General features: G+C 38.4%; 1 protein-coding gene across 1 annotated transcript; it reads left to right on the top strand.

The window, feature by feature from the left end:
• Positions 1-4,059: 4,059 nt before the first annotated feature.
• Positions 4,060-8,682, top strand: LOC130988896 (uncharacterized). The gene is made up of 9 exons (XM_057912865.1): positions 4,060-4,719; positions 5,228-5,368; positions 5,582-5,959; positions 6,569-6,673; positions 6,912-7,052; positions 7,283-7,486; positions 7,730-7,822; positions 7,930-8,041; positions 8,328-8,682. The coding sequence occupies exons 1-9, from the start codon at positions 4,120-4,122 to the stop codon at positions 8,369-8,371; spliced, it is 1,818 nt and encodes a 605-aa protein (XP_057768848.1). The 5' UTR covers positions 4,060-4,119; the 3' UTR covers positions 8,372-8,682.
• The last annotated feature ends 1,617 nt before the right edge of the window (positions 8,683-10,299 follow it).

Below are 10,299 nucleotides of genomic sequence, written 5' to 3'. Positions count from 1 at the left end.
CAATATCCCGAAGAAACTCTATTTTCCTTAGATGTATCCCATTAATTTTGCCTAGCTGATATCGTCTCCATGAGATACAAGGAATCAAAATGGAAATCCCTAGTTTCAATGCACCCACGTATTCCGAACGCAAAATTTGTGGTGCTCTAAAGCATGTCTTGGCTGTCAATCTAAAATGGTGCAAAAGGCAAAATAAATTTGTGGGCCCCAACGATAAAAAAATAAAATAAAATAATCAAATCAAAATCGCAAGTAAGCCACTTTAGTCAGGTACGACTCTTTGCTGCCTATTTTGCTTAAAGGTGCAATTTAAATTAGGTGGGGGGACAAACTGCAATGGGTATATTTCGTATAGCTCATTTAAATTCATATTCGAGGCCCCAAATACCTAGCCCAATCCGAGAACTGAATTAATCTTAATTAGTTCAGCCCAACAAGTCATCAGGGCTCATAGACTCAAACCCTTAGAAGGGCAACGACTTGGGGAGGAAGGCAGGAAGAGAGGATGGACGTCAATCCCACGAATATCAGAACGACTAGGGCTTAAGGAGACGTGCCAACAAAACCCTAGCCGTCAGGCTACCATAGTATAAATAAACATCAACTAGGTCAATAGACCCATCCAATCATTCGTATCATCAGCAACTCAACTTACTCACGTTCTCTATTCTTTTCACGCACTTGCTCGATCTCTCCGCCTCCATGCTCTCACGTTCTGGATTGGGGCTTGCTCTGACCAGTCAGACACACCAGTCCGACCGACGAGATTCACTATCTCACCTTTACTCTACTGTTCAATTATCTCCACGCATTATATTCATTATTTTCTATCAATTAATTCGAATTGTTTGACTGACTTGAGCATCGAAGACCCTTCCATCGACACCCTCACTGGTGCTCCTAGAAGGGCTCTAACGTGTTTGTGGTTTCAGGTTGCTAGTGCCCGCCGACCCGGACATACCCGACGTCTTATTTCGTGATTGTTGGATCTATCCCCAACAGTGGCTATGCCTAAAATGGAAGTGTTACTTTCTTATGGGATGAACGAAAATAGAAAATATGACACTTACTTATGTGACGGAAGGAATATATAGTATCAAATCTAGACCATATATTTTGTATATGTGACGTGCTAAAAACGCGACACGTGGCAAAGTGCTTCGAAAGTATTCCAAGAAAAAAATACGGGTAGGGGTAAATTCGGAATAAAATTTTTGAATATTAAAAAAAATTCAAAATTATATATATTAAATTTTTTGAAGTTTACATGTTTTTCATGCATAAGTTTACACACATAAATGCATAACATTACATGCAAAAATGCATTGTATTTTGCAATTGATAAGGTATTTCTCGCCGTCGACCCCCCTCTTTCTCCCCCCTCCCCCCCTGTTGATTTTTTTTTAAGCTGGCATGTATTTCGTGCATAAGTTTGCCCACAAAAATGCATGTATTTTTTGCATGGTTCAGACAGGGGATGAAGAGTCAATATTTATTTATTTATTTTTTTTGCATAACTTTGCAAACAAAAATACACATGTATAAATACATGCATAACATTGCACACAAAAAGTCCCGAATGAGACATTACGCGGTGCGAACTCCTGTTTACAAATAGTGAGGTCTAGGGTTCAAACCCCACCGCTCCCCCTCCCCCAAGTAGAAAAAAACATTGCACACAAAAATGTATGCATGATGCAGTGATGCAGACAGAGTGATTGAGGGGGAGGGGGTCAGCAGTGAGAAATACCTGATCGGTCACATAGTACAATACATTTTCGTGTATAATGTTTATGCATTTTTGTGTGAAAAGTCATGCATAAAAACAAGTTAGCTTTAAAAAATCCCCCAAAAAATTGATATATATATATATATATATATATATATATATATATTTAATTTTGAAATTTTATTTCAATTTTACCTTTGCGTGTATTTTGCATTGAAATGCTTTGGAAGCCATCTGCCACGTGTTACGTTCTTGGTGCGCCACATAAACAACATGTGTGGTTCATAATTTGTACTACATACTATCTAAGACTATCTAACACAACTTTTTAATAAATATTTATTTCTCTCTCCTCTAACTACACGACCCACAACCTAATACTCTCTCCATCCCAACTTTTTAGTATCCATTTTTTTTTTGTCATCCCACATTTTGGTATCTATTTATATATTTAGTAAAAGTAGGTGGGACTCTTGTTCCACTTTAATTATTTTAACATTCACACAAATGTGAGACCCTTATTCCACTCACAGCACACTCACCTACTTTATAAAAACTCGTAGCACTCTCAAATGGATACTAAAAGTTAGGACGGATGAAGTATAATTTCTACTCTCATTAGTGACACCAACCCAACCTACATATTTTTCTTTTCACTTTATTTTTAATTATCTAGTATCTCTAAAATACAATATTTATTTATTATATTTAAAAAATAAAATCAACATTTATTTAAAATAATTTATTTTTTTAATTTATAATCATATTAAAATTAATGATGGAATATAGTAAAATTGACTTCTATTTATAGAGTTAAAATTAGCAAGAATTTTGATATAATTTTAATACATTTATTGTTAAAGAATATATAAATTAAATTTTATTATAGAAAATCTAAAAATAATTAAGAAAATGGACACATGACATCATAATATAGTTTAAAGGAAAGACCTGGCAGCTTCGGTTTCGTTTCTAGATCTGGAGCTCAACCTTACGCAGCGCTGGATGCATCTCTGCGGTAGCTACTTGGCTGCATGTGTTGGTTGCTTCAAGGGTTTAGCTCCCCGTTTCGGCTCGCCCTGCCGTTTTGCCGTCCTTTTGCGCATGAGGGGGCGTTGGATTTGCTTGGAGCAAGTTCTCCCCTCTCATGTTGGTGTTTTTCTTTTTTGTTTGTTTGCTTTTTGTCTCCCTGTGACATTGCTTTTAGACGAGTACTCTTTAGTCCTTTTCAAGGTTTTTTCCATTGAATTTTTCTAGAAAATGTTTTAACGAGACTCGACCCTCGGTTTGCTTCTTTGTACTTTCAAGGATTCTCCATGTTTTTTTTTCTTTTAATACAACCTCATTTAATTAATAGTTTAAAGGAAAGATGGTGACCTCCGAGGCGGATGTTCGGCTGGATCACTCATTTGGCATGATATTTGCTATTAATTTATTATAAACCAATTTTGACTCTTTGCCGGTGACCCTGATACAGGGTCAGCGTTATTAATAGTCTAATCCCTATATATCACGACAACATATATTGAGGCATTTATTTAGAGGTATTTTTTTTTTATCAAGTGCCACTAAATATATTTTTGGGGCAAAAATAAGGAACTCGAAACATCCTAACAAATACCAAGAACAATGAAACTTCAGTAGGTATAGAACAAATACAAAAGTAAAAAAAAAAACATAGCAAACCATTGAAACTGTAGAAATCACACACAACTATACAATAATAAATCCCAAAAAAGCTTATATCATTCAAAATATTCTAACAATATCTAGTAAGAATCAAACTACATACACTGAACTTACCTGCTTTTTGGGGCATATGAAGAACCTTCGACCTGGGTTTTGCACCGTCCAAGAAGTCTTCACCTGAATTCGAAAGTCACATTGGCAGAACCTCCATGGTGCGTCAACATTCCCGGAAGCTTCAGATGAACCAAATGCTGCACTCATCTTCGTCTTAATTCGTAGAGAGGGGAAGAACGAAATATTGTGTTGAATTTTGGGGTAAAACCTATTTTTATATTGTAAAGAGTGATAATATCTAAATGACATTGTATTACATCAATTAAACAATGTCGATTTATTAATCGATCGACAATTCCATGTTATATTTCCAGCAACTTAAAAGATACAATGTCAGCTTCTCATTTAGGGATTTATGAAAATTGTGGCAAAATTAAACCCCCTAATAAATTCATGAAAATTCAGACAAAATTAAAAATCCATGAAAAAAATGAAAATGGGTAAAAAATTCATGAGTTTTAATTAATCCTATTACTCCATCTTTTATCTTTTTATTAGGTTAATAGATATTGTCCTCCTTTTATTTTTCACTTCTTATTTTTAGTAGATACTATCATTGGGCTACTAGATTTTTTTTTTATGAATCTATGCAACTACAACTCCAATTCAATTCATCTTTCTCCCTAATTTTACAGTCATTCTCTACTCTCAATAACTCCATTTCTGCCCTCGAAGATCCCTGCCTCGCCGCCATGGCAGATTCCGCCGATAAACCATTAGAGCCACCGCCACCAACCACCCCTACCTCCGCGGCCGCGGCCTACCACCTCCACCCGCGGCGGGAGCCCTTCGAGCACGGCCTGCTCCCAATCCCCAAATTGATCTTCACCGATGGCGCGCAGGCTCTGTCGCAGCTCAAATCAGCCCTCCTCTCATCCGATTCCGATCATCGGGTCAACTTGGACACCTTGGCCCGAGTCCTTCAAATTCCGATCGAGCAGTCGCGGCTGATAATCGAGACAATATCCTCGGTTTTGCATGACGAGTCTGATCCGTTGCTGAAGGCCGGAGTTTCGAAGGAGATCGATTCAATTGGGGTCAATGTGTTTGATTTGCTCATATTTTTGTACATACAGAGTTATAAGAGATTGCTGCCGAAAGGGCATAGGGATTCTGCAGCTGTCGCCGATGTCTGGCCGTCGACGTCGGCTTTTGATGGGTTTCTATCCGCCCTCTCGCCGTTACAGGTGCTAATCGTTGCTAATTTCGGAATATATTGAGTTTTTTCATCGTTGATTGGAAATGCTTGATGTTGTTTGATAATGGGGTCGCACCGGGGAGAAGGGAAGGGGAGGGGGAGGGCGGCGGTTTTCGAACTATTTCTCAGAGGTATGAATGCAACTGTGTTTGGACCTGTCGTTTCTTTTGTTTTTATCGTATATATTGTGTCTTATAGGTAAGTGGGGTGCTGCAATGGTTTGGGATGTATCGAATTGTAACTAACTGATCATCATGTGGGAGATATTTCCGTTAATGTTTTGATAACTTTCTATTAAGAAATTTTTAGGTTGAGGTAGGATTACTTGTTGAAAAGCATTCTAATGTACACTTACCAGACCACTGCCTGCAATTTCTGTGTACCTTAATTGGGAATACTATTTACGACTACCATCTTTGGATGAAATGTAATGGTTTGGTTGTCATTATGTATCAAGTGCAAAATTAATGATGGGTGGTTATTGTTATTTACTGCAGTTGGTGCGCAGCAACAATCGTAGGTTTATACCATCTCAAGCAGATGAAGAGGCCCATCAGCTGTCCTATTTGCAGAAGCACATTGGCAATATTCTTTCTCTCTTGGCAGATTCCACAGAAGGGGAGGGTGATGACTCTCTGGTATGTGAATTTCGTTGTTCTGCCCTTATTTCTTAGAATCGAGTTCTTTAGTTTTAAGGTGAATGCTTCAATGGTTTGAGAAACAGTTTACTCCTCTCTGTTATTGGTCGTCACATTTCTTTTCAAACTTCTTTGGTTTCAGAAGCTTTAAACTTAGAATCCAACTCCCTCTTTCTGTTGAAGTGCTGAGTTATCTTTAATTCTTACTGCTAGGTCTTGTCCATGGATAAATTTGAGCATCTTGGGTTTCTGATGTACTTTGGGGAGAAGGGAATTGCTAAAATTCCTTTGAGCCAAAGCACTCCTTTTTTTGCAAATTCAGATCCTGACATGCCTGCTGCTCCTGTCCCTGCATCACAAGTTCTCGACTGGCTTCTCCAAAGTATATCCTCTACCCAGGAGCATATTTCTGATAGAGTTTCCCCGAAAGAAAATGGGCCCAGTAGTTCTGATCAGGATGTTCAAATGGCTGATGTTGGCACTACTTCCTTGAAACCGTCAATCAGTCCAAGAGGTCCAAGTTTCATTGAGGGGGTCTCCAAATCGTCATGTGTTAAACAAGCATCTGATCTTAAGGGTACAACTGTAAAGGTGAATTTTTCCCCCCGCCAATTTCAAGTCGTTTATCCTCTATGATCTTACTTTTCTGTTGTGAATTGTGATGCATTAATCCAATGGAATTTGATTTGCACAACCCAATCTGGTGTTAAGTTCTCCTTAGGTAGAGAACTGCAGATCATGGTTAAATGCATATTCATTGATTAATTCATATTGCAGCCTGCAAACTGATACACTGATGACGGGCATATAGTTTTTGAGTATAAGGTGCAGTGTGATGCGAGCTGAATTGTGCTTATCCCTATTAAATGAACAGTTGGATTTAGTTCATTCCTTACTTAGCATGAGATGGAATTTGAAGTGTAACTTACTAACTTCTATTTAAATTAGCTTCTTTTTTACCTATTCCACTCCCACTTGAAAGAAGCAAAGAAACATAAATTTTGTTAAATTATTCTGACCTTCATGCTGAGCCAAAGATTTATTATGAAGAGTGGAAATCACTTTGTATCTAATTTAGCATGTGAAACCCTGATTGTGTTAGCTTTTTTGCTCCCATGTGTCTGTTATCCCATGCTTTATATCCAAACGAGGTGGAAATTTATTCAAGATCTTGCTTTGGTGCTTGCTTTCTTTGTTCAGGTTGTCAATTGTCACGAATCAGTTATTTACATTTTGGCACCACTCAGATACGCAACAGTTTATGGATGCTCTGATGCAACTATTGTCATTGGAGCCGTTGGCAAGGTATTCATTTATATGTTATTGTTAATTTGTTAATATATGGCTTGAAATAATGATACTACTAAAGGCTATTATGTCAATTTCTTTATATTAAATGGCCTCTAAACTATAGTTGATATGCTAGGAATCAAGGCCAACTATACATGTGTATTGTGATTACTGAATTCCCGATCAGTACATAATGTGACTTCTCTAGTATGATGCATTGCATGTCAGTGTAAAAAAGATTATTTTCTTACAGGCCATTAGGGTTGAACACTGTGAACGTGTTCATCTGATTACTGCAGCAAGACGTATCTGCATAGCAAACTGTCGCGAATGTGTATTCTTCTTGGGGGTTAATCAGCAACCCCTCGTTGTTGGTGACAATCATAAATTGCAGGTTAGTTTCGCTTTAACTTGGTCTAACCCTTGAATCTTTGTGCTAAGATCATATCATGCTTCAAGTATTGCTTGTCATGAGCTACACTAAACTAATTACTGACGAATATGTGTATGAAACAAGCTTGGGTTTCTTATTTACATTAAAAAGAGTTCTTGGAGTGATATTTCCATCAAATAAGAGTGTTGACTAGAATTTTCTTATTTACTTTCGAGTTTAATGTTCAACAGGTGGCTCCATATAATACATTCTACTCACAACTGGGGGAGCACATGAATCAAGTTGGAGTAGACCCTAACATCAACAGGTGGGATGAATCCATTGCACTTGGAGCGGTTGATCCCCATGATTCACTATCACATCCTGCTGGTGTATCAGATGCACAAGCTGAATCTGCTACACGCGTGGACCCTGATCAATTTACCGACTTTGTGGTACGTGCCATTTGGGTGGACTATCTAGGTGGCCAAATGTTGTAGAAGGATTACATGATGCACAGACAACACTATTTTTCCAAAATTCTAGTCTACATAATTTGCTCAGAACGTGGAATGCTATCTATTAGAGTTTGTTTTTACCATTTGGTTGTTGTGGTTCTTACAGGATCTGTTGGTCTTTAATCCTTTTCGTTTCATGTAAAGTTCTGGCGCATGCTAATATCTTCTTGTCATCCTCAGATTCCAAATTGGTTGGAAGGTGAACAATCTGGTTCCACAAAAGATAATCCTTTCCCTTTACCGGATACATACCTTGCATCTAAGCAGAAAAAGGCATGTTCAAACAGTGTCATCCGGGCATTTAATAATATTGGGTGGTTTTGCTTTCCGACTCAATTTTTATCTGACCGTGTTGATCATATGTTTTGTTGAACTCTCAGACTAAAAGCTTGGATGAAGTTAAGCAAATGTTGAAGGAATCTCAACTTGAAGAGACCAGGAAACGGGAGCTGTCAAGTGCTCTCCATGCATGTTTCAAGGACTGGTTATATGGTAATGTCTGGTTATATGTTGAATGTTTTTGCACAAAGATGTAGAAAAATCCATCTTTTTCTTCAAAATATTTTATCTTTACGTCTTTACACGCTCTACCTGTTTGCTGTGCTATTAATTCATAATAGCGATAGTTGGCATTCTCATCACCCATGCACAGATATTTGATTGCATCTCGATAATGTTTAGGTCCCCCGCCCCAGTTTGGTTTATTCGTTTGTTCCTAGATGATCATGTAGAACATGGATGCATTGCATTCTAATTCTCGATTTTCTATGCATTTCAGCTTCAGGCAACATCCGCCAACTTTATTGCTTACACGGTGAATGAGAGAACGGCTATGACTGATTCCCAATAGTTGAAGCACTTCTTGCTGTTTTTTTTTCTTTTTTTATCCTGATTCCATTGGCGGCTGGGACTGGATGCTGTCAAGTTTGCCACTTCAAACTGCTTCAAAGGTTGAAGCTTGTGTAGACTGCAATAGACACAAAATAAGGTCATCTTCTTGTGCTGTATTTTGTGACTAAATCATAGTATGTTGTAACTGTAGAATAATGTTTGTTAGATTCAAATTCCAGGTATGTGAATGATCAAAATGAGGGTTGAATCTCAATTAAGAATCTTTGAACACTTTGTGTTCATGTTATTGGGTGTTTTGGAATGAGGGATTTCAACTCCTCGAAATTCGAAACCACCCATTTAGAATCCTGAGGGAGATTTGTAGGGAATAACATTCGGCGGTTCGTATAAAAAAATCATTTTTTTGAATAAAAGAGGGACCCAACCGAATTCATACACACAAATGTTTCGGTCCGGTCCGGCCGCTTGGTTTTAAACGATTGGAACATGTAATTTGTTTATTTTTGTTTTTTTTTTGTCAGAAAAAGATAATATTATTAGTAAAAGTGAAGGTACCAGAGGTACCAGAAGTTACAAAATGAGATGAGAAATACAGTTTGTCATCCAATCCTGAAAACTCGCTTCGCCCTCCAACAGGTCGAAGATTTTACTCCAACTCCACATTCTAGCTTTAATACCACCTAACATCTTATCCATCTCCCAATTCTTGCTCTCGAATCTGCTTTCATTCCTCCCTTTCCATATAAGCCAGGTAGTGCACGCCCAAAGTACCGAGAGAAACTTCGAACTGATCTTCCTTGTCCCAAGGTTTGAGAAGGCTTCAAAGTGTGCTTCGACATTGTCGATTCGAACTGAAATATCTCCGAAGGTCGATCTATTCCAGTCTTTCAGATCGTCCTTTAATTTTTTCAATTTTTCTTTAAATACAAAGCAACTCCGCCAGAAAGGATAAAATTTCCTCCCTCGCCACTTTGACCCAATAAATCGTCCAATTTTAAATTTAATGCACAGCCGAAAGCATTTTCACGTGTGGGTGGCGAAAAGTGTCTCAGTTGAGATGCAGCCGCCTCGCAGTAATTGAAGACCTCGCAAGTCTCCGGAACAACCAGATCATCCTCGAGATTTGGCACGGCTCCGTCATGATTAACGGACTCGGATTTTTGAAATTCTGATGTTGTTGTTGCCGGAGAATTCTCAATGACCGCATCCGCCGGGAGTAGAGATGTGCTGTCCCATGACCAATCCGTGTCTGATTCCTCTTCACAGTCGTTTACCTTCTCATGTTCATCTAATTTGACTTGCACTTCCTCGATTCTGATCTTGAATTCTGCTCCATCAACCCGGCAGGACATGATTCTATCAATGGAGCTAAGTCCCGTCGAGATTTGGATGAAAGCTTCATCCAATCTTTCTCTCTTCCTTGTACTATCATCGATTTTAAGAACCAATCCCATTTTTGCAGCCGCCACATTGAAGAATCTTGTATTCCATGCTTGGAGTGGAACCCCGAGCCACCTAGTCCAGATAATCCGTTGATGTTGAACGTCAACGTAGCTCCACGGTCTACACCATTGGAACCAAAACTTGTTCCACTCCTGAAGATCCTGAATCGTCTCTTCAACTGTTTTCTCACCGAGACTCTGAATAAGCACTAGATTTCCTCCCATCGTTGTGACTTTAAGTAGTCCACTGCATTCACTATTAATTTCCTCTTTTACTTCTTCCCATGCAAAATCATTTTTAATGATACCTGTGAAGGTGCCCGCGAGCCATTCCTTCTCCTCTTCCAAGACTTCAAACTGAAATACTTCATCCATCGGCGGTATTTCAGCTTTCTTCCCTGACAGAACTTGAAGGAAAGAAACCCCCACTTTCCTCTTATTGTCATGAGTTACTTT

The sequence above is a fragment of the Salvia miltiorrhiza genome, chromosome 6 (assembly GCF_028751815.1).
Source record: "Salvia miltiorrhiza cultivar Shanhuang (shh) chromosome 6, IMPLAD_Smil_shh, whole genome shotgun sequence".
Taxonomy (NCBI): domain Eukaryota; kingdom Viridiplantae; phylum Streptophyta; class Magnoliopsida; order Lamiales; family Lamiaceae; genus Salvia; species Salvia miltiorrhiza.
This window is presented reverse-complemented; position numbering and strand designations above follow the sequence as displayed.

Excerpts from the sequence above, each read along its gene's own strand:
- LOC130988896 (XM_057912865.1), top strand. The coding sequence starts at position 4,120 with ATGCAACTACAACTCCAATTCAATTCATCTTTCTCCCTAATTTTACAG. Across the intron at positions 6,674-6,911 it reads TCATTGGAGCCGTTGGCAAG|GCCATTAGGGTTGAACACTG; the intron begins GTATTCATTTAT and ends ATTTTCTTACAG. Across the intron at positions 7,053-7,282 it reads GTGACAATCATAAATTGCAG|GTGGCTCCATATAATACATT; the intron begins GTTAGTTTCGCT and ends AATGTTCAACAG.